Source organism: Malania oleifera, chromosome 4, assembly GCF_029873635.1.
Source record: "Malania oleifera isolate guangnan ecotype guangnan chromosome 4, ASM2987363v1, whole genome shotgun sequence".
NCBI classification, from domain to species: Eukaryota; Viridiplantae; Streptophyta; class Magnoliopsida; order Santalales; family Ximeniaceae; genus Malania; species Malania oleifera.
Window position 1 is genome coordinate 47,180,911 of NC_080420.1, and position 25,609 is coordinate 47,206,519.

The window sequence follows — 25,609 nt, forward strand, 5'->3', positions numbered from 1 at the left end:
CCAATATAACGAGGATCAGCATCTCCTACCATATAACGCCTCATATGGTGTCATCCTAATGGTAGCCTGGTAACTGTTATTATAAGAAAATTTAACTAGCAGCATGTACTAGATCCACCTACCATCAAAATCTAATACACAGGAACGTAACATATCCTCTAGTATTTGAATCATCCTCTCCGTCTATCCATTGATCTGAGGATGAAAGATTGTACTTAAAGTCAGCTGTGTACCCATGGATCTTTGGAAACATTTCCAAAACTGCAATGTGAACTGTGCGGCTCAGCTAGAGACGATGGAAACAAACACTTCATGTAGTCTCACTATCTCCTATATATCTGCCAACCTATTCATGGAGTAACCAACTTTGATGGGAAGAAAGTGGGCAGCCTTTGTTAACCGGTCTACGACTACCCAAATGGCATCTTGACCATGAAGTGCTGGCGGCAATCCTGTAACGAAATCCATAGAAATATGTTCCCACTTCCACTTAGGAATGTAGAGTGGCTGTAATTGTCCTACCGGTCTCTAGTGCTCAGCTTTTACCTGCTGGCACGTTAAACACTACTCTACGTACTTAGCTATTTCTTTCTTCATAGTACTCCACCAAAAGGATTTTCGAAGATCCCTGTACATTTTAGTACTTCCTAGGTGCATTGTATACTAGGATCGATGTGCCTCCTCTAAGATGATTCTTTTAATTTTAGTATCTATAGGTACGCACAGTATGGTACCAAATCTCAGAGCACCATCATCTGAAAGAGAAAAATCGGCTCTTTGTCCATTTTGTACTTTATTTCTGATCTTCAAAAAATTCTCATTTTTTTTAGTTAATGTGAGGCGCACACACACACACACACACACACACAAGTGCAGCAAGCATTCCATAAATAAATGCTCACAAGGGTGCTAGGAGGATAACTATCACTTCGATGATTGTTTGACCACCTCCCCTATGGACAAACAAAATCCCGAGCCTTAACTTTCTCTCTTTTGAGTTCTTTTCTTTATTTTCACCCTTTTTTATAACAAGGAAAATAAATAAAGTGGTGACTCCTTTTTTGTTTTGTTTTATTTTGTTTTATTTTTTTTTGTTTAATTTTTTTTTTGTTTTTTGGTTTTATTTTTGTTTATTTTTTGTGTGTTAGCAAGTAGCATAGGTTAGAGAGACGCTATTAGGAGACACTTGAATCTTAGTTTTGAACATTTGATCAAAATGGCCATCGACAATTGGCATTAATTGGTTGGTCGATCATCTTGTGTAGCATCTCTTTAATATTTGATTTTAGCTTACTCTTTCATATATTCAACAAGATTATGTGATTTTTTGAATAAAAAAATGACTATCAAGAGTTAGAAATTGAAAAGATTCATATCGATAACAATGGTTCATACATAATTTAAAAAAAACTCTATCTAGAGAGTTACATATAACTTGTTGCATGATTTCTTATATGGTGAACTCCTTCTGGAAAGGGGAAGGTGTTGGGTTTCACTCTTATGTGGAGAATTGTCCACATGTATGGAATAGTTCACCTATGTTGGGGATGTGACTCATATTCTGAGTGGATCACATGTATCGGAGAGAGCTACATGAAGCAAGGGACAAATGCATGAGAAGAGTTTGTAGGTCAAAGGGCCAATTGTCGACGAATTGGGACGGTTTCTGGAAGAATACCAAAGGTGTTTTTCTCAACACCAAACCGATGATGGTTTGGCTAAATCATCGATGGTTTCAGTCGATGCAATTTATATAAATTTAAATCAAGGGTTTTTAAATTGGGCTTATCGGAGGGATTTCTTCCGAGGGATTGCTACAGATATAGTTTAGATATACTAGAACACTTCTGTACGCATTGGGTTCATACTTAAATAATATTGAAATCCAAAGATTGAAACTTTTACATTGTTCATAGTGAAAACCAAAGTGTTGCTCCCGTGGACATTGGCTATTTTCGAACAACGTAAATCTTGTGCGTTTCTAGTTGTGTTTTTCAATCTTCTTATTATTGTTTGCTTGCTTCTTGAGTATATTTCATCAATGAGTGATTGCATTTGTACTTGTTGATTGATTCGTGTGTGATTGTGTGCTTCCGCCGCGCATCTCTAGCTAACTAAACAACAACAACCTAGAATTCTTTATTAATACCCAAGTTGAATCCATGTCCAAGTAAGAGAGATGAATTTTTACGATATGCCATTTTTTTGTCTTGGAATGGAGTGAGTTTCTTTATTAGTTAGTTAGGGCTTTCTTTGGAATTAAGATGATGGGTCATCCTTGGAAAAAAAAAAAAAAAAACCTTAATTTGGTGATCTATTGCTGCAAGCATGAAAAGCTTTGTGCATCATTGAGACGTCCACGAAGAGAGTGAGTGACAGAAGAAAGATTGAAGGTACTTTCATGGTTATCTTGATGTTGATGATTGAATGATTGTTTTCATTTTATTTACCTAAAGTTTTCAAGGGTTGTTTGTCTCATCCTTCTTCAGTTTGGTTGGTCCAATTATCATTTGGAGTTTGGTAGTTTTGGTTTCATGGCTCAAGTAGTAGCCTTTGTTTCTGGATGATACCTCTCCATGTCTCATTGAAGTTTGATTCCATCTTATTAGTAATTACTCATATTACTTTGTATATGCCAAGAATTTGCAATTTTTAATGATTGTAGTTGATGTGCGAAGGCCTATTGTAACCTACTATTTCAATACAATGGAGGATTAGTAACATACTCTGCTCTTGTGGATTTTTCCATTACAATCATATATTTTGTTGTTCTCTTTGTGATTGTGTGGCTGATTTCTATTTTTTGGTTTCTAATTACTTTTAATTTTTTAAATAATTTATTATTCTACATAGAATTGATTAGATTAGGGAAAATTTTATCTTGGACTTTTGCATTTTGTCCATCTTCATACCCGCCTTCCCCCAACAATATATATATATATATATATATATATATATATATATATATATATAGAGGTGAGAGAAAAACTGAATTAAGTCCTCAAACAAGAGACTTACGGGTTGAAAAATACAGATTACAGAGCAAATGGCTTACAAAGCCATGGAAGACAGCAAGAACTGAAATTCGTCCCAATCTAATGAAGAGAAAGAAGAATAAAGCCTACTTCACAAAAACAAATTTGAATGAGGAAGCTTTATCCTGAAAGATTTTGAAATTTCTCTCCTTCCAAATCTCCCAAACAAGCAGTTGTATTGAATCTCTACGTCTTGTGTACTAAAGCTAAGAACAAAATAAAAGTGTCCCTAAACCTGAAATATATATATGGATAAACCAGAACTCCAACTAAACATATATAGCTACATGTAACATGATTGAACATGCATGTGGATATATATATATATATGGATAAACCAGAACTCCAACTAAACATATATAGCTACATGATTGAACATGCATGGGGATTCTCGTCGCTGAAGAGGGCGGTGAGCCTCTCGTCGACAGCATTTGGGCCGGGGAGTGCTTGAACCACGTTCTTCACGTAACCCGGCGGTGCCTTCTTGTCATAAGCTTGGGCTACGTAAGGATAGGCCACCAGATTGTATGGCACATACGGCCAAAACTCTGCTCTCTTCCCCGTGCTCTGCACCTTCTTCAACACCTTCCTTGGATCCACATACCCACTCACAGTTACCCTGCTTTGCTTTCGGTTTACTTCCACTGTTTTAGCACCTGCATATATTTTTACGCACGAAACAAAAACGAGGAAAATTGTGTTAGCTTATTAATATTTAGAAAAATAATTTTTTTTAATTAGTTAGAAGGAATTTGCATAACTGTTGTTTTCATCATATATATATATATATGTTCCGCGATAATGATTATGGGATTGTAATTATTGCGGGAACTGAATTCGTGGAGGGATCCACACAACTCAAAATATCAAATCATTATATATAAAAAAATGTTTTTGACATATATAAAATGTTTGGCCTTTTATGGGAGCTGCGACCACTAATGCTACAAGCTAGCTAGTGCGGGGTCTAATTTTAAAAATAAAAGTTTTGTGCCTCATTTAACAATTAAAATTAAATAAAGAATTTTATTTATTTTTTATTTTTATTTATTTATTTAGTTATTTTAATGATCGGAAACTCTAGTCACCACCGCGCCACTTTGTGACTCGGTCGTGCAGCACCAAATCGGAGGTTGAAGTTGTCGCCGCTCACCCATTGACGTACCACTAGAAATTCAGGGGGTAACCTCGCAAGAGGGAATCGAACCCGTGACCGTGAAGTTGCCAAAATCACAAGCCGACCTTATCACCTGGACAAACCCGGCTCGACAATTTGTTTTTCTTTATTATTTTTTCAGCAACTTTGGAATAAGCAATAGTTTAAAAGGTCATCTTCTTCTTCGTACTAGAGATGATAGATTGGCTGGACGTATAGTTGTATGTATGATACACTTCCATGGAAGGATATTATTAATAGTATTATAAATAAATTGATTATATATAGAGTATATTTCTAAAACAGGGGAACCCATTGAAGGGAAGTTCTGCTCGGATGTATTTTGGTTAAATGATTATGGTAAATTTTTTAATCTTTCTCCCCCTATTTTTCTGACTGAAAGTGCTATTTATGTCTAAGTTGCTATCTTAATAATTAAGAAAAAAGCCCACTTTAAAAAATTTAACATCACAATAAAAATACAAAGCTGCATATTTCTACCAAAGGTTAAAACTACGGTATAAATTAAACGCGTTTGTGAAGCCAGTTTGATTTACATATTGATAAAAGTATAAAAAGATAATTAAAGCTGATCATAACTCATGGTTGATGTAGTAAAGTAAATAAAAGGATAGCCTATGCGCAAGGGCTTGAGCTGAGCGCTTCACCCAGCCCAGACCAATTAGTTTAACTGGATCAAGTTAAGGCAAGCTAAAAGCATGAAAAAGCAAGACAAAAATTAATTCTTAGTTATCATATCTTCGTAAAATAATTGTGTTTAATATTATTTAGTGGATGGAGTCGAAGTCCTACAAAATCGTTCCTTGCCAAATATACGAAAAAAAGATTCAATTTATCCTTTTACCTTGGACCTATATAAACTAGAGAAGATGGCCAAAAACACTTTGAAGTAAAAAGGCATAATAAAAAAAGAGAAAGATGGACCTAGAATTACATAGACATGACGCCTGGTTCTTTGAATTATAAGTGTTAAAGAAGTTCTGTATAATTCTTTTTTCCCTCTGTAATTTATTACTGATTGACTACACGGGTTATCCGGTTTCTAATACTAACTTCGTTATTCTATAAAATTTCTATGATGACCTTTCTCCTATCCTCCAAATCCAGGAGCCTTGTGACCTGAGATTTCCACCCCATGCACCAGGCAACTACCTTAGGCAGGCGTTGTTCTAACAATTCCTACCCAAAGCTGTTTACCTGGAGTCGTATTACTTACTCTTTGCGTGTGTGTGTCTGTGTGTGTGTGAGAGAGAGGGAGAGAGAGAGAGCAGGTAGAGCATACTATTAGTTTAATTTGTACCTTTCATGGAGGAAACGGCATGCTTAACTTTCCTTTCGCAGCCATCACAGTCCATTTTCACCTTGATATCTACTGTCTAAAACACATAATCATTAAGAGCAACATTAATAGCCCAGAAACACAAAGGACACACAGATAACGCAAGGAAGAAGAAAGCATGCTGTTGAGTACACTCGACACAGCAAACCAAAATATTCAAATGAAACAAAAGCAGCACCGAATCAACGCAGGGAAGATGGGTTTTGTGTTTTTAACCCGTACCTGCATTAGCTTACGTTTTCTCCTCTTCGTGCTGGTTACAGTAAAAAAATCGGAGAGATGATCGAGGACACCCATTCTCAGAGAGAGAGAGAGAGAGAGAGAGAGAGAGAGAGGTCTATGAGTATCGATGCTAGGAGGGAGGAGAGATATAAATAGGGTGACTTGGGTTTGCTTTATTTTTTAATTTACGTGTATAAATGGATGAATTATAGATTTGGGGATACTTAAAACTTTGTGGGCAAGATTGCTGTTTAAAAATAAAAGAATACATGAATGAGTAAAGACAGACAGTGACTACTAGCTTGTGCAACTATATAATGCCAATTTTTCAAAGTATTGCGCCGGACAACCGGGCCATATTGTACGTGGACCTACCCCACTTCTTCCACATGGATCACTGTAATTAAAAAATGATCATATACGCATATATTGAAAGGTGCTAGCTTGCCAGGTGTCTGGATTAAGGAAGATTCTAATGCACATCTTTTATCCATCTTTTAGTTTTTCAGTGGTCCTCTTTTCTATGAATCTTTACTTGCGTTGATAAGAGGGTTTCCCAAAAGCTCTGTGAAACTTTGAGCACTATATTAGTGAGCAAAAGATTAGTAAAAGAAAGAATGAGCAAAAGAGAGAGAGCAAAAGTCTATAAAGAGGAAAGTGACCGTAGGAAGAGTATGCTCTCTTAGCCCCTCTCTTTAAACTATGGTAATTGTATCTTCTTTTTTCCTTCTTTTTGGTTAATTGGAAGGTGCATTAGACTTAAACTATTATCTAAAAGGTAGATACATATTTCACTATATACCAAATTTCTTCCTATATATTGATTCTCAAGAATAAAAGATAAAACCTTGAATTTAGAAGAATATGAGAGTTCGTATTAAAAAAAAAAAAATATCACTATCACAAAGCAAATGGCAATTTAAACATTTATGAAGGTTAATTTTATTCTAGCTTTTCAGGAAATTTATGTAGAAGAGAGGTTCGAAAGGAGCTTTGTTGATGCAAATGCGTAGCGAAAATCACACACAATTCAAATCCCGAAACAAGTAATGCAATCACTCAAAGATGAACAATACGGAACAAACAATCACTCACAAAGAGAATAAACGAAAGCAATAATAAAAAACACAGGATTTACGTGGTTCAACAATTTGCCTACGTTTATAGGAGCAACGACTGAATTTTCACCATCACAATATCAAGCTTACATTTTAGGGATAGAAAATATTGATTAAATATGAACCCTTATGCGTACAAAAGTCTTTGAACCTATTTAAATCACTCTTGTAGCAATCCACAAAAGAAAATCCTCAAAACCCTTAATCTACTGATCTCTCGATTCAAATTCCGTGACCTGCGCCGAACAAAGTCGTCGACGGTTTCAACCAAACTGTGGATGGTTTAATGCCAAGAGCTGAATCCTACAGACTCAAACCGTCGACGGTTTGATACTGAGAGCAATTGGTCTTTAGAACCGTCAACCAATCTGTCGACAATGTGATCCTATAACCAGCCTCCTTGTTCCTTGCATCACTAAGCTTTCCTCAATGCATGCGTTTCGCTCACATATGAGCTACATCTCCAACAATCTTCACCTTGGTGAATATTCACCACTTAGGAGAAAAAAAAAAAAAAAAAAAAACTGAAAGCATACCTACTTCTCCACTCGGGATAGTAGATTGGGATTGTCTCCCGTCTAGCATTTGAAAACGTTGGTCAAGTCCAAGCAATGCTTGAACTTGTCCGTTGTGATAGGCTTTGTCAACATATCAGCTGCATTGTCAGACGTGTGAACCTTATCAAGAAGAAGTTCACCTGAAGCAATCAATTTCCTGACGCTATGAAACCGCACATCAATGTGCTTTGTCCTCGCATGAAACACCTAATTCTTCGCCAAGTAACTGGCACTTTGACTATCACACTGTAGCCGAACTCCACCTTACTGGGCACCCAGCTCCTTGACAAATCTTGTGAGCTACAACACTTCCTTGGCAGCCTGAACCACCGCCATGTAGTCCGAATCTGTAGTAGATAAGGCAACAAGTGACTGCACCATAGACCTCCAACAAATAGGTCCTCCCGCAAGGGTAAATACATACAATGTAGTAGACCTCGTGACATCCAAGTCTCCTGCGTAGTTAGCATCCACATACCTTACCACTGATGGATCACTCTATTGTCTACTAAACATAATGTCATATCCAATTGTGCCCCTCAAGTACCTAAGAATTCACTTGATCACATCCCAATGCTGTCGACCTATGTTAGCTTTGGTGCAATCCCAAGAGAGAGGGGGGGGGGGTGAATTGTGTATTTAAAAATTATCGCCTAGGTTAAACCAGATTAACAGTATTACTTAACCTAGGGTTTGTCTATGCAAATGTAAACCCAATCATTCACAATATAACATATACGTGTAGTAAATAAATTGCGAAAATGTAAAGAACACGCATGATATGTTATCGGAGTTCTGCCAACTGTGCCTACGTCCCTGCCTTGGCCACACCAGCACAAGGATTACCACTGTAATGCTCACTTAAACGGGTGGAGCGACACCTATACAAACCAGGTCCATTCAAGGGGTTGACCTCAACCAACACGCCTTAACAGGATGACGCACCTAACTTTCCTAATCGGGTCTAAGCCAATCCGGGACTATTTCACAGGGTTAGTCTCCTTTTTCAGGCCCGCACCTGGAATACAATTAATGTGTATAAAATGTGTACACAAAAATTTGATTCTAGACAAGCAGATGTGTGCACCAATATAGCTCAATCAATAATGCAAGCACGAATGATATGTGAATATGCGCAGTGCTCTAATGTGTGCTTAAAACACTCAATCACGCATAAGATTTTAGTTCAGATCTAGAGTGTATACCCAAACAATATTTGAAACACACTATTGTGAATAATACAATATCATATTAGAGTTTCAAAATATGCTAAGCAAGTTCAAACAAACAAACTCAATAATGTATTCTAATATTCAAAGCACACAAGAGTTGTTTGAGGCACTAGCTTTTGAGAAGGATTTTTGCACACAAAATCTAAGTTTAGGTATCTTGCAACAACAATGTAAGAACCACAACCCTCAAAGTCTTTCCACTCTAGGTTTATCAAATGAAACCGGTGGAAGAACTTTAATGCTAAACTCTCTTAGAAAATCGATTAAGCAACAATGTAAATGAGAGTTCTAGCAAATGTGATTAAGCACATTAGCCTTACAAGATACTCACAATGCTTTTGAGAAATCAAGATTGAAGAGTTTGTGAGTGTTTGGAAGTGGTATTTGGCTAATATAAGGTTTTGAAAGTTGAGAGAATTTTGCCCTAATCAAGTTTGCTAATCCTTACTAATTATGACAAATGAGTGAGTATATATAGGCAAGGAAGAGTTTTTGACCGTTGGGGACAAAGTGGGTATAATCAAATTTGTTTAAAAGACCACTAAGAATATTAACCCTTTTTACCCCATTTAAGAATTTGGTAAAAAATATTTTAACCTGTGAGGTTCGGGTGCCCGGCGAAAGGTTCAGGTGCCCGAACAAACATAGTAAAAAATTTATCTTTTAGAGGTTCGGGTGCCTGAATGATGAGTTGGTCGACTGAAACAAAGTCAGTAGCAATTGTTCGATAATTCGGGTGCCCGACTCACAGTTTGGTTAACCAAACTAGGCTATTCGATCGCCAGAGCCTCCTTTTGAATGTAAACTTTTGATCGCCCGAGTAATTGAAAAGTGTCCTAACAGGCTTTCGGGTGCCCGAGGAAGGTACGTTCAAAAAAGGTTCGGGTGCCCAAAGACCTAGTCAACATGTTGACTGGTACGGTCGCCCAAGCCGCTTTACACAGCAAAGGTTTGGTCGCCCGAACCCTCTCATCTTTTCCCATTAAGTGCATTTTAGCCTTATTTTGATTTCTCTAATTATGATAAGTGATGCAGGGGACTTGTGTCCTTAGTGTAGGTACCTAAGGTCCAACTATGGTCATTTTGAGCATATCTACCTACCATGCATGATGCAAATTATTACAAGTCATACACGCGTACAGTTCATAATAAATTACATCCCAGAATGAAGAAATAATCAAATTAATACAAATTACAACACATAGATCTTCATTCTTTAGCACGAACACCGCACCCCACCATTGTAATGACCCAAATAATAATGGTATTTAAATAATAAAAAGGGAGGGAAATGGAAATAGTAACAGAAGGAGGCAGCCGACTTCTTCGACAAATGATTTGAGTTTGTAGACGACGCTGCACTTGGGGATGCAATGACCCAAGAAAATTTATCAAGTCCTTGTCGACGAACACAGGGGATTCGTCGACGAGGGTACAAGAGGGCCTCGTCGACGAAGTCAAGTTTCGTTGATGAAAAGATACCAAGAGACTATGTTCAAGTTCTGAATTTCATCGACGAGATGATGGTATTCATCGACGAACCTTCTTTTTGGCCTCGTTGACAAGGTGACGTGGCTCATCGACAAAGCTCACAGTATAAATAGTGTTAAACGAAGGTTTTAACCAACACACACACTCTCTCTCTCTCTCTCTCTTCTCTCCTATGGTTCCTCCTCTTTCTTTCTTCAATTTTGGCCCCGTCGACTGCCAGATCGATGATCTGAGGCCACCATGATACTCTTAGGGAAGTTCACCCTAAGTCTACTAGAGCGGATCGTCGGTGGGACGAAGTTGGATTTCATCCCAGATTCAGAGTAAGACTTTTTTGTTGAAATTTGACTTTCCAACAGTTGTAGGAAATGCTGTAGACGTAGAAATAGTAATATTTTGTTCTAGGATATATGGTTTTCAGGGTGTTGAGTGGAGAACCCTGCGGGTGTAAGACCCGTCATGGTAGGGGATTTTAGCAGGAATTGGGTAAGAAAAATATGCTATGTTAGGCAATTCTAGTATGTTTTCAGTATAAATTATATGTTATTACCATATTATTATTCACAACAAAAATTTATACAGTTTATCAAGTATGTTTAATATGTTTTAAATTACTGTGTGGCTTGGGAATATAGATATAGTACAGAAATATATTTTACAATATTTTTCAGAGTTATGTTATACAGAATATATAGACAGTGAATATGTTTTACAACATTTTTTACCATAATTATATAGTTTTATAGTACCATGCTATACAGATTTACGGTTAATCTCAGAAACACAGTTGATATAGATATAGTTTACTACAGTGTCATGGTTAATACAGTTATTACAAAATCATGGTAAAACAAATAGTTGTATATAAAGAGGTATTATATAGTATCAGACCCTAATGGACCATTATAGATATAGTTTATAGAGCACGGTACCGTTGCTATATACAGAATAGAGTGCAACCACCTATTTAGATAATACGTGGTAGATAAGTCGATTGTGCTCACGTGTGGACGGGCTCCCCATTAGATATGGGTTGAGGAGGGCCGATTGGACTGAGGAAGTATAGTGGTTTATCTTGATAGGCCCACCGATGATAGATCCCGCCTATGGGCCGCACAACCCTGTCATGAGGGGTTAAATCATGACATACAATTATCCATCTAGGAAAGTTTTCAGTTATTATTATCACTACAAAAAACCAGGTTTTTAGTGACGAAAGTATTAGTGACGATTTTAAAACCGTGACTAATAGTGTCGTATTAGTCATGGTTCTTCAAAACCGTCACTAATACTTTCGTCACTAAAAATTGCGGTAAACAATTTTCGCGTGAAATTTTTTCCGGGAAAATATTAGTAACAATTTTATAGTATTAGTGACGGATTAAATTCGTCACTAAAAGCCACTTATTAGTGACGATTAGCCAACCTTCACTACTAATATTTATGAATATATAAAAAATTTAGTTAAGGGTATTAGGTTAGAGTATGAGTGACGAATTACAAAATTCGTCACTATTGGTCATTATTAGTGACGGATTTGACAACCGTCACTAATACTTCACTTTTTTAAAAAAATAAAATAAAATTTGAGTTCAAAATATTAGTGATGAATTTGTAAATTCGTCACTATTGGCATATTATTAGTGACGGATTCGAGAATCGTCACTAATACTTCCTGTTTTTAAAAAAATTAAAAATTTTAAGTTCAGAGTATTAGTGTCGAATTCATGAATTCGTCACTATTGGTCCCTTATTAGTGACGAATTTGAAAACGTCACTAATAATGACTTTTTTTAAAACAAATAAAAAAAATTTCAGTTAAGAGTATTAGTGACGAATTTGTAAATTCGTCACCATTGGTTCTTAATTAGTGACGTATTTCTAAACTCATCACTACTATGCCATTATTAGTGACGAATTGTGGACCGTCACTAATGCTATGTCATTTAAAAAAAAAGGATGGAGAATAATAGTGACGGTTTTGAAACCGTCACTAATGCCCAAGATCTCTTATCCCTATCCGTGGGATATTTTTCCTCCTATTCTCCTGGCTCCTCCTCTTCCCCGCGGTGCGATCGTCTTTCCAGTCTCCCGCTGCTCTCTCTCGGCCTAGTGTGCCTTGTTCGCCGGACGTCACAGGCTTCATCGAAGCCTTAGCAGACTGACGGCCTAGTACGCCCTCTTCCAGTTTCCCGCTACGACCCCCATCGAACTCGACCCTTTCCCAGTCTAGCTCCCACTGTTCCGAGCCGACCGACGGCCTTAACTTCTCGCTGGACACCTTAGGTTCGTTCCCTTGTCTTTCTTCTTTGTTTATTTTTATTTTTATTTTTATTTTGGCTGGAACCTCAACAATATATTAAGTTTCTAGGGTTATTTCTTGTTTTTGAAATAGTCAATCCCTAACCATGTTTTTGGGAGTATGGAAAATTTTTAATTGGTTTGCTTAGATTTAGACAGAATTTAGTTTTTGTATGGGGTTATTTTAGTCTATAGAAATCTACATTTAAATTCAAAATTTTTGCTTTCAAAAATACATATTATCACTTTATTTTTTAATTTTTAATAGTAATACATAGTCTTAATTATGTATATTTTAATAAGCTGCCCCTGCTTAATAATACATTATAGTTTTTTTTGTTTATTAAAACTAAGTATTTACATTATATATGTATATATTATAATTATTTCGTTTAACATGTAATAAGAAGGGGATACATGCAATTATTAGATTATGTATTCTGATCACTTTTTTTTTTTTTTTTTCATTTCCTTGCTTGAATTTTAATTCCCGACTTCAACAGTGTCCAACTCTTGTTTTCAATAATGTTAAACTCATATACTATTCAAATTTAATATATACAATTTCATCTCATCCAAGCCCCTCCCACCACTAATAAATTTAATATAAGTCCCTAATATAATTAGCTCAAGGCTCAAAATTTGTTTCAAAACCTATGATTTCTTTTAGAATGACAGGGTGCGACTTGAGGTTGAATGAGAAGCATAGGGCTTAGGATTTGCTTAAATGCAAATTTAGCTTAATTATGTTAGAATGAGCTATAGACTCAAAAACTATGTCAACTTGGGGCAAAAGGTTGGCTTGGGGTCAGAATGAGCTCAAGGCTTGAGATAAATTCATAAACATGATTGACTTAACTAGGCAAAAAGGCGTGCAAGGAATGGTTCTTTTAGTTTGGAAATGACATAATGCAAAGGACAAAACATCCAACCAAAAGATGATTGCCATATTACTTAATTTAATAAGCTTAGTGGTGGGTCTTAGTTCTACAAAGGCCCTTAGCATAGCCATTATTAAAGTCTTCCTAATTTCCTTGTCTTCTAAAGAAAATAATGGAGTGACAAAATGCTTCATGGGATCATCTAGTCCATATTTGTACCCTAACCTTTCTTCCCATAAAGAAACAATGATTTATCCTTCCACTTCTCGATGGAATCATAAATCTCAAGTAGAATGCTTGTATGCTACCCTCTCATGCAAAAATAGCACAACCCACTTTGGTGGGAAAACTGTTAATATAAAAAAAATTTGAGAGTTAAAAATTGTCATTTGAACATTGACTTTAACCCAGAGGCAACCAAAGCCTAACAAGATGTATGCTAGCTATTTAGGGCAAACTAGAAAGGTGGGAAGACAAATGACAAAAAACATTCTCAACAAAGAAATGTATAGGGGAAGCTTCAACCTAACCTTAAATGAAAAATCCAAACTTAATAAGATCAATGCTATATGCCTAATCAAAAGAAAAAGGGAGGTGATGAAAAGCATAGTCCTCAAGAATGAAATATAGTTCCCAAATGACTTCGACCATGGAGTACTTGTAACATAAAGCCTTAGGCATCCTAGAGAAACTCCAAATATAGGAAGAACCGTTAGCCTCTATAACATCTAACCTATACTCATATGGAAAACTTTATTAATTACATATAGTCCGGTGCTAGATGAGTTAATGGTAAGACGAAAAAAAAAAACTATAATATCACATTTAAATGTCATAAATAGATAATATGGATTGAATGAACATAAAGGTCAAGAAGGATTCACTTGGAGTTACCAATTGCACAGAGACATGAACCACCTTGATATAGTAAACTAGGTTTTAAATTCAGAAATCGGCATTTGCATCCATTAAAATGACAAACCCCTTCAGATGACATGACACCCCAAAAAAAAAAATATGGCAAATTAATAAGCAATGACCTAGTAATTAATTAATCTCATGCCCATAGGGTATGGGTATGCGGGTGGGGATGAATTGATAAGGGAAGAAAATTAAGATCGGAAAATCTAAATTGTAGATGGTCAAATCTAATCAAACCTTGATCAAGCTAGGAACAACAAGTTGGGCATACTGAATTGATGACCTGAAGAAGGAAGGAATATCTAATAATATTTAGGTTGCCAAGCCAATCAGTTCCCAAGTCAACAAAACATATAACGAAACACTAGTTGTCACCAGTTGGTGTTTCATAATAAACATAATCATAATTGCATTGCAGTAGATGCCACATAAAAAATAAAATATCATTATTATGTTAATATTAAAACATGAAATACACTCTACAAGCAAGTTTTTCCAAAAAAAAAAAAAAAAAATGCCCAATCCCACAAAAGAAGATGAACAACACTATATTTCTAATACAAGAGATGGCACTATTCCCTTATGGTGAATACATTTATTTATCATTTTTAAAATTTTTAAATAATTACAAAAATACCATATTGTTTTTCAATTTTCTAAATTTGTGTAGCAAAGTTGGAAAATATCTTTTTCTTATTTTCTTGATTTCTGATTTTATATAGATGATTTTTGAAAATTTTAATAAAATTATAATTTTCTATATTCTAATTATTTGGAAACCTAGAAATAAAAGAGTTAGCATTTTTTTAATTCTTTTAAAAAACTAAAAATGAAAAATAAAAACTATTGAATGGTTTCCTAGCATACTGAAAGCAATCTAATCTTTTAAAGGTCTAAGCTGTGAATTCAAGTTAGAAGGTATGCATTAATAGGTTATGCCTCACATAATAAAACAAATAGGCTCATAGACCTTGAAAACAACCTCGCGAGGTTTAAAAATTGCTTAAGAGGATATTTCTTGAATTCAGTTTCAATGCTCGCAATTGTACGATGAACTTTCAAATTTATGTAAATTTTAAAGTATCAAACTCAATGCACATTATGAATAATTCTAATGATTTGTTGCCCAAAATAGTGTAGCTTGCGAACAATCTTCAGATGGGGCACATCTGCTTGTACAAAGTTGAGCAGGACTGCAAAGTGCTGATCCAAATGAGTAGCAATTTGAACAATAGACCTAGTTTGGTTACATTAGCTGGCTAGGTCAGCTGGGGAGAGTGGAATTTTTGGATTTTGTAATTTTAAGGTTTTTCAACATTGTGAATTGCATGCTAGTAGTGGAATTAGGTTTTCGCATGCTCAAACTCACTGATATCTGCATGATGCGTGTTATTGTGATTTGTTTGCCTGAATCTATCAAGTTTTAGTGCAGGAATTTTTTGAGAAATGTCCAATTTACATACAGCATGCTGCCAAAATTTCGTTAATGGAATATGAAGTAAAATACCAAATTAATTACTGCCATTTCATGTATTCACGATGCATGCATGATAAACATTATGAGAATATAATGAACACCATTTACTTGAACATATTATAGGGTAATTAATGAACATGGATAAGAGTTGGATGAATGCTCGGGGTAGGTTTTTGCTAGAATATGTGAAAGGGGTACATGATTTCATAGAGTTCGCGTGTCCTCATGCAGACAAAGCCAGTAGAATAAGGTGTCCTTGCAAGAAAAGCCAAAACTTAACATTCAAACACATTGATCTGGTCCATTCACATTTGTTAGACTTTGGAATGGAGAAAAGGTACATAAGATGGGGGTTCCACGGTGAAGATTACACAGTTCAGAGCGATAATGATGACGATGAAGATGAGGGGGCAAATATAGTAGGTGGTGATACACGTTCGGAAGGGTTAATCGAAATGTTAGGTGAATTGCAAAGGGGGATTGCAGTGGACATAGGTGATGTCAGTGTGTCGCGTACTGGTGATGAAACTACTTCAGCGGGTACCATACCTTGCGATCCTAGTATGTTGAATCGACTTGATAAACCATTTGCTAATCTCATGAGGGAGGCACGGGTGCCCCTATATCCAAACTATAAAAAGTTCTCAAAATTAGAGTTTCTGATAAAGTTGGTTCATGCAAGGACAATGCATGGGTTATCTCAGAGCACATTCAACATGCATTTAAGCCTCATTAAGGCAGCACTGCCTGATGGTGAAACACTTCCCAAGTCTTTTTATGATTCGAAGACATACATGTGTGAATTGGGTCTCGGTTACACTCTAATACATGCGTGTAGGTATGATTGTGCACGCTTTTATGGTGAACATGAAAATGCGAATGAGTGCCCAGAATGTGGTGAATTGAGGTATACAACTAATCAGAAGAAGGGTAAAAAGATCCCAAAAAAAGTTTTGCGATATTTTCCATTAATCCCGCTGCTACAACGATTGTATATGTGCAAAAAGACTGCTACAGATATGAGATAGCATTAAGAGAAACATCTTCAAAATGGAAACACCCTTAGCCATCCAGCGGACTCCGAAGCTTGGGCCGAATTTGATAAAATGCATCCATGGTTTGCTAGTGATTCTCGCAACATTAGACTTGGCCTTGCTTCAGATGGGTTCAATCCTTTCGGTAACATAATCAACCCATATAGCACGTGACTATTTATGATGATGTCATACAATATGCCGCCATGGCGATGTATGAAAGAACCTTTCATTTATATGTCTCTGCTGATTCCTGGATCAAGAGCACTTGGTAATGATATTGATGTTTACCTGTGTTCGTTAATTGAAAATTTGAAATAATTATGGGAAAAAGGAGTGGAGACATTCAATATGGAAACCGGGACAAAATTTTGGATGCATGCTGCAATCTTGTGGACAATTAATGATTTCCCCGCATATGGTAACCTGTCAGGTTGGAGCACAAAAGGTTACTTAGCATGCCTAGTATGTAATAAGGATGTTGGTTCCGTATCCTTGAAGCATGGCCGCAAGTTATGCTTTATGTGTCATCGCCGTTTTCTATGAACTGGACATCCTTGGAGGACTTGTCGCGTCAGAAGCTTCAATGGAAAACCTGAACAAAAGTTGCCGCCAAAGCGGCTAAGTGGGGAAGAGATATTAAACTGGCTAAGGTTGATTAGAGATGTGAAATTTGGGAAACCACCGACTAGTAGAAAAAGAAAACGCGCTGAGTGGGAGTTGAATTGGACAAAGAGAAGAATCTTCTTCGATTTGCCATACTGGAAAGATCTTCTACTACGCCACAACTTGGATGTCATGCACATCGATGCCTACTTCACCAGTGTCAATTTTAGCAAGACCTGGTATCAAAATGACCCTTTCGTGCTTGCGACACAGGCATAACAAGTGTTTTACCTTAAAGACACCAAATTGAAGGGTGAATGACATGTGGCCCAAAAGATTCCTCCCCGAAGTTTGTACGCTATTACAGAAGTTACAGATAGTGAGATGAGTGCCAGTGAGACTGGATTCTAAGAAGATGAGCCATCTGTCCACGTAGCAGCACAATCTGCTACAAATGTTGTCGAAGAAGGCGCTGATCCTATACCATTGCATAGGGATGGTGCTAGGGCAGAACACGTAGGGACTTCTGACATTACAATTGAACCTTTTGCAGACGTTCACTTCATTGACGATGAGGAAACTGATGGGGAAGATGAAACAAGAGTCGAGTACTGTAGTGAAGAGGAAGACACTTTAGAAAGTGAGGATGATATGATATTGAGGACGTATAAGGGGGGTAAGCATGTTATTTTTGTCATTATGTATCTGACATGTGTAAATAACTTAAAAATAGATGTATGCTGCATCTGTCTAATATTTGTACTTCTTATATTTACTGGTCTATTAATTTGCAGATATGGCACCAGGAGGCCAACGTTGGAGAAATCCTTTCAGGCACACAAGTACATCGCATGAGGATGATCCGACATCCTCCAGACAGGTGGACCCCATCAGTCCTGATGCGGTGGCACCATTGTTTGAGCCATCGGAACCTCGGCTAGACATGGATACCACTTATGAGACTGACATGCAGGGTGAGTTGCCGACCGCCATGAGCAGTGTTGGTATGGATACGATTAATTTATTTACATGTCAACTGTTGATGATAGTTATTCACATGTATGATTATAATGTTGTTCTTAAATTAACTCTACTTTCAGCATCTACGTCCACGGTCAGGTCAGGCCATGGTGTAGCAAAGAACATGTCTCTGAAGAAGCACCTGGATAGGACTAAAACAGTGGATTTAGATCCACATTCCTCTAGGATACACCGCCCCACTGAACAATTGGTGCACCGCGTGGTCGAGGGAGCTCGACATTATATGCCGACAGTATGCTCCAGTCACTGCATTCAGTTGGCCGCAGGTAACTCAGGAGCAGCACATGGTTCTTTACATGCGCATTTTAGTAAGTTCCCAAACCCTATAAAGCTGTTTTTAATTTAAATGTTTTTTTTTTTACTTTTAATATACTAGCCAATTAACAACTGTCTAACATTGTAATTGTATTACCTATATATGCTGGAGGAGTTTGATATGGACATCCTCGAGGATGACCATGTGAGGAGGTCAGTCGACGTCCAATTGTGTAATAAATTTAAGAGCTATCGCTCGAAAATGCGCTCCCATTTTCTAGCGATGGGAGATAAAGTAGAAGCGCGGCTATACAATAAGATATCCTAAGAGGATTGGGACGTGGTGTGTCGCCATTTCCGCGACCCGCGCTATCAGGTGATGTGTTTGTATTATAATCACTAATTTTTCACAATGATGTCGCTAATAAGTCGTCATTACATCTTCCTTGTGGGTCATATGTGAAACAAATGCTGCGAACCACATCGAACTCCCTACAACACATTGCGGTGGATCAAGGCTATTCATAAATCATCGCCAGGTAATTACTATATATAAAATTATCTGACAATTACATGACATAATACTAATGATGTCTTATATGATAATGTAGCGTGATCCCGAGACTGACGTAGAGGAGCCGTTGCTGGATCTGTATCAGAGAACACACCAACGACGATCGGGGGAGTTTTGCGAGGGTGCGCAGGACAGACATGTAAGTGAAGTAAAAGATTTAGTTTTTACTTTATTCAAAACATCAAAGTTGTAGTCTTACTTATTCCTTTTTATCATTTTCATGATTGAAATTAGGCACGGATGGTCGAACTGAGGGATGCACTTGTTTCATAGGGGAGTCAGTACATGACAGATTTCAAGATCACTTCCCAGGTGCTTAGGCAATGAGCGGGGGGCTAGGTGAAAGGTCTTGGAAGTGGTTACATCGCCCTAACAGCATCATCATCCATGGGTGTGGCGGCTCATGCAGAGATGGAACGATAGTGTCGAAAGGCCGAGTATGATAAGTAGGAGATGGCTTAACGGATGCAGATGATGGAAATAGAGGACGCGGAATTGAGATCGGAGGTCTCCAGCTTTCGAGCCCAGATGCAAGCCATGATGGATAAGCAAGCGCAGTTAGAGGAAAGGATGCGCCAATATGGACTAGATGATGCGGGTGGCTCCTCTAATTAATTATAAGGTATTATGATCACAAATTGAGTTTCATGTTAAATCTTGCTAGTCTAGAATGCCTCCTGCATGGCCGACGCAGTTGATGTGTATTGCATGCTGGTAGTGGACATAGGTTCTCGTGTGCCTTCAACTTCTTATAAATGATCTATTTCAACCTATCAAGTGCAATTTTTATGGGGAAACGTCCAATTTACGGACGGCATGCTGCCAAAATTGCGTTAAAATTTTCCAAAGTCCTAAACAAAAGATAAGCTTAGTTTAATGTTAAACTATTTTTGAAAGGATGAGTGAAACTTGGGAATCATAATAAATGAGGCAATGTAGACTTAGTTCATTTAGAGCGGACATTCATTTACAGAAAAATAAATAGAGATAAAACTGATGGGCATAAATTTCTTTGAGTTATACACACATTAAAATAATCTTGGTATATGAATTCTTAGGAAAATATTAATAATTTATTATAATTTCTAAATTGCCATTTGCTATATAAAATCTTAATCAATTAGTGATTTTTTTTTTGATTGTATACCTTTCCCTCTTCATCCATCCAAACAGCACCCAACACCTCTGGTGTCTTCAGTGAGTACATAGGAGCTGAGTTCAAACATGTCACATTTTCAGACATACCCATTAACCCACAAGTCCAATTCCACTTCATTCTCTCCTTCGCCATTGATTACAATTCCTTATCTTCTCCTCGTCCAACAAATGGAAAATTAAGCATCTTTTATGATTCAGATGATCTAAGCCCCTCCCATGTTTCTTCCATCAAGGGTAAACATTCGAATGTCAAAGTAGCATTTTAAAGCTGATCCTAAAACTTTTGCTCAGTGCATAGGGCAGCTCATAGCGACCCTTAAGGAGAATGGGGTAATCTCTTTTGCTTTTATAGCTCCATTTGATGATAACGAAGTTCAGAAACAATACTTGGCTCTGGGGAAGAGTTATGGGAACCTCATAGACTATGTTAATTTTCAGTTTTATGCATATGATAATAGAACATCTGTGTCTCAGTTCATTAGCTACTTCAATACCCAGATGATTTGGAGGCATGTTATTTTGTATATAGTACGATAGTGGCAAAACAGATTCATGTCTATTTGGGTCTCACATCGATTTTTCAGGATATGTTTAAGTCATTTAAAAGCGTTTCAACGAGCATATTATTGGATGACTCGAGAAAACTATTTTTATTTAAATTATGAATTTAAGATATGGTTACATGGATTACTGTCGTGAATATGCTACATGATTTCATGCTAGTCTAGAATACCTCCTACATGATGGATGCAATTTATGTGTATTGCGTGCTGGTAGTGGATATAGGTTCTCGTGTGCCTTCAACTTCTTATAAATGATCTATTTCAACCTATCAGGTGTAGGTTTTATGGGAAAACGTCCAATTTACAGACGACATGCTACCGAAATTGCTTTAAAATTTTCCAAAGTCCTAAACAAAAGATGGGCTTAGTTTAATGTTAAACTATTTTTGAAAGGATGAGTTAAACTTAGGAATCATAATAAATGAGGCAATGTAGACTTAGTTCATTTAGAATGGACATTCATTTACATGCTTTTCATCCAGTAAGCTTAAAGCATTCATTGTCATGCCAAAATCATTGAAAATATTATATACACTTGGCTGAGGATTTGAAAATTTTAAAAACGCATAAGTTGAATATATGCATAACTCACAGGGAGCATCACTTTCATAATCATTTAAATTAAATGCTTTCATCATCTCATAATGTTCATGTCCAAAAGTCTAGATGAATACTGAACTCAATACTATCCACTATTCTCTACTGTTCATATTATGAATTTAATATATGGTTACATGGATTATTGTCGTGAATATGCTACATGATTTCATGCTAATCTAGAATGCCTCCTGTATGGCGGATGTAGTTGATGTGTATTGCATGCTGGTAGTGGATATAGGTTCTCGTGTGCCTTCAACTTATTATAAATGATCTATTTCAACCTATCAGTTGCAGGTTTTATGGGAAAAAGTCCAATTTACAGACGGTATGCTGCCGAAATTGTGTTAAAATTTTCCAAAGTCCTAAACAAAAGATAGGCTTAGTTTAATGTTAAACTATTTTTGAAAGGATGAATGAAACTTAGGAATCATAATAAATGAGACAATGTAAACTTAGTTCATTTAGAACAGACATTCATTTACATGTTTTTTATCCGGTGAGCTTAAAGCATTCATTGCCGTGCCGAAATCATTGAAAATATTATATACACTTGGCTGAGGATTTGAAAATTTTAAAAACGCATAAGTTGAATATATACATAACTCACAGGGAGCATCACTTTTATAATCATTTAAATTAAATGCTCTCGTCATTTCATAACGTTCATGTCCAAATGCCTGGATGAATAACATACCACACTGAACTCAATACTATCCACTATTCTCTGCTGTTCGTATTATGAATTTAATATATGGTTACATGGATTATTGTGGTAAATATGCTACATGATTTCATGCTAATCTAGAATGCCTCCTGTATGGCGGATGCAGTTGATGTGTATTGCATGCTGGTAGTGGATATAGGTTCTCGTGTGCCTTCAACTTCTTATAAATGATCTATTTCAACCTATCAGGTGTAGGTTTTACGGGAAAATGTCCAATTTACAGACGACATGCTGTCAAAATTGCGTTAAAATTTTCCAAATTCCTAAACAAAAGATAGGCTTAGTTTAATGTTAAACTATTTTTGAAAGGATGAGTGAAACTTAGGAATCATAATAAATGAGACAATGTAGACTTAGTTCATTTAGAACGGACATTCATTTACATGTTTTTTGTCTGGTAAGCTTAAAGCATTCATTGCCGTGCCAAAATCATTAAAAATATTATATACACTTGGCTGAGGATTTGAAAATTTTAAAAACGCATAAGTTGAATATATACATAACTCGTAGGGAGCATCACTTTCATAATCATTTAAATTAAATGCTCTCATCGTCTCACAACGTTTATGTCCAAATGCGTGGATGAATAATAATACCACACTGAACTCAATACTATCCACTGTTCTCTGCTGTTCGTATTATGAATTTAAGATATGGTTACATGGATTACTATCGTGAATATGCTACATGATTTCATGTTAGTCTAGAAAGCCTCATGCATGGCGGATGCAGTTGATGTGTATTGCATGCTGGTATTGGATATAGGTTCTCGTGTGCCTTCAACTTCTTATAAATGATCTATTTCAACCTATCAGGTGCAGGTTTTAAGGGAAAATGTCCAATTTATAGACGACATACTGCCGAAATTGCGTTAAAATTTTCCAAATTCCTGAACAAAAGATAGGCTTAGTTTAATGTTAAACTATTTTTGAAAGGATGAGTGAAACTTAGGAATCATAATAAATGAGACAATGTAGACTTAGTTCATTTAGAACGGACATTCATTTACATGTTTTTTGTCTGGTAAGCTTAAAGCATTCATTGCCGTGCCAAAATCATTGAAAATATTATATACACTTGGCTGAGGATTTGAAAATTTTAAAAACGCATAAGTTGAATATATATATAACTCACAGGGAGCATCACTTTCATAATCATTTGAAAAAGACATAATTAGGGATTCGTTTGGACATATGAGTTGCAATGTCACTGTAGAAAAGAACAAAAAAAAGTGGTATAATGCTTGTCTACGAAACAGTAAAGCATGCTAATTGGACACGTGTCTCCGGTTGGATTTATTCGCTGCATCCCCTTCTCCACGCAATGCTAATACCTCATTGAGTCATTGTGCAAATCCCCCATAAACTAATCTCATGTTGCGTTCCAGAGCATGCATTTTACATCTTAAGTTTAGATTTAAATAGACTTTAATAAATTTCAATATAATTTTATGCTCCTCGTGTTTCGAGACACTTTGGACTTGAATTTACATTGAATTTAACTAAAATGTAATATTAAATTGTATTAAAATTTGTCCAAATCCATTCAAATGTTTGAAATCTATGCTCTCAAACGCAACGTTACATTTTTCATTATTAATATTACTACCGTACAAATTATGTAATATGCATGATTATGAAATCTTTGCCAATTTGTTATATTATATAATTTATTTTTCCTGATTATACTTAGCATCAGCTCTCCTCGGTTTGGTATACTAATTTTTTTTTAATGACTCTTAATTTGTAGGATTCGCGGCTATCATAACATCAGCATGATGCCATGCATGCATGCACTACAGTTGTCAGATGCAAATTTTGACTATTTCTTTATAATTTTTATTGTTATTTGAACAAATGAAGTTTTTGTATTTTAATTGAATTTATATTAGTATTTGTATTTGAATTTTGAATATTTTTAAATAATTTTTGTTGTCTAAACATTTTTTTTTCTTTATTTTAATTGAATTTGCATTTAAATTCAAAATTTTGAATGATTTACGAATTTTGTAGTAATTATGATTTCAGTTTATATATTCGAAAATGTAATTATAGATTTTTATATAAGAATTCATGATTAAATAAAATTAGTATAAAAGGTTATTTAATTTTTCTAATTATTAGTGAAGGATTCAAATTCATCACTAATACCCTACTATTAGTGACGAATTTTTGATTCGCCAATAATACCACACTAGTAGTGACAAATTTCGAATTCGTCACTAATACCATACTAGTAGTCACGAATTTTTAATTCGTCAATAATACCACACTAGTAGTGACAAGTAACTAAGTCGTCACTAATATCCTACTAGTAGTGACGAATTTCTAATTCGTCACTAATACTGCCCCTAATAGTGATGAATTTTTGATTCGCCAATAATATCACACTAGTAGTGACGAATTTTTAATTCGTCACTAATACCATACTAGTAGTCATGAATTTATAATTCGCCAATAATATCATACTAGTAGTGACGAATATCTAAGTCGTCACTAATAGCCTACTAGTAGTGACGAATTTATAATTCGTCACTAATACCCCTACTATTAGTGACGAATTTAAGTTGAGCCGTTATTTACTATATAGTGATAGTGTTAGGGTTTTAGTGGCGGATTAAATCCGTCACTAATACGCCATTATTAGTTACGAAAATTATATTCGTCACTAAAAGTTAGTAGTAACGGCACATATAATAACTATTTTAAAACCGTCACTAATAGTCATAAATTCGTGCTAAAACGAATTTATGACTATTAGTGACAGATTTTATTGATCACTAATACCTTGATTTTTTGTAGTATGTATGTACAGTTTCACGAAACAGGGAATATACGTGTATATATATTAAAAGTATTATGTATAGAAGCCTAAAATACATATATGTTAAGCAACATAGAAAAGGTGGTGATTTATATTACTTGTACTGTATTTATAGTTTCAGTTATACATTATTATATAGAAACAGATTTTTATAATATTGTAACTCATTTGCCACACATTAGAAATAGTATATTTTGTCTTACTAAGCGTCGTTTCATCCCAATAAATTAATATTTTTCAGGTGATCTAACCAGGCGAGCAGATCAGGCTCACAGGTAGAGGGGCTTCATTACCGCCCTGTCAGTAGAGTGAGTATTTTTAGGAGTATTTATGTATAGCCCTAGCCCAATTGATGGTATTTTGGGAAACAGTCATATATGTATAGTTTGGGAATATTGTAGCTCTCTAGTATTGTACATATTTATATAAGGTGGTGGTTGTGTGATTTTAGCTTCTTGCTGCTTAGGTGGATGATTAATT

The 25,609-nt window shown here is 35.9% G+C and overlaps 1 protein-coding gene and 1 pseudogene across 1 annotated transcript; one reads left to right on the forward strand and one right to left on the reverse strand.

Annotated features, from left to right (window-relative positions):
- Positions 1-2,989: 2,989 nt before the first annotated feature.
- LOC131152888 (heavy metal-associated isoprenylated plant protein 22) lies at positions 2,990-5,972 on the reverse strand. Its single transcript, XM_058104823.1, has 3 exons — positions 5,774-5,972; positions 5,513-5,588; positions 2,990-3,691 (listed from the first exon to the last, which is right to left on the reverse strand). Exons 1-3 carry the CDS (start codon positions 5,846-5,848, stop codon positions 3,399-3,401), a joined length of 444 nt encoding a protein of 147 aa, XP_057960806.1. The 5' UTR covers positions 5,849-5,972; the 3' UTR covers positions 2,990-3,398.
- A 13,754-nt stretch (positions 5,973-19,726) lies between these two features.
- LOC131153790 (chitinase 1-like) lies at positions 19,727-20,956 on the forward strand (annotated as a pseudogene).
- Positions 20,957-25,609: the final 4,653 nt, after the last annotated feature.

Excerpts from the sequence above, each read along its gene's own strand:
- LOC131152888 (XM_058104823.1), bottom strand. The coding sequence starts at position 5,848 with ATGGGTGTCCTCGATCATCTCTCCGATTTTTTTACTGTAACCAGCACG. Across the intron at positions 5,589-5,773 it reads GAAAACGTAAGCTAATGCAG|ACAGTAGATATCAAGGTGAA; the intron begins GTACGGGTTAAA and ends TATGTGTTTTAG. Across the intron at positions 3,692-5,512 it reads TGCCGTTTCCTCCATGAAAG|GTGCTAAAACAGTGGAAGTA; the intron begins GTACAAATTAAA and ends AAATATATGCAG.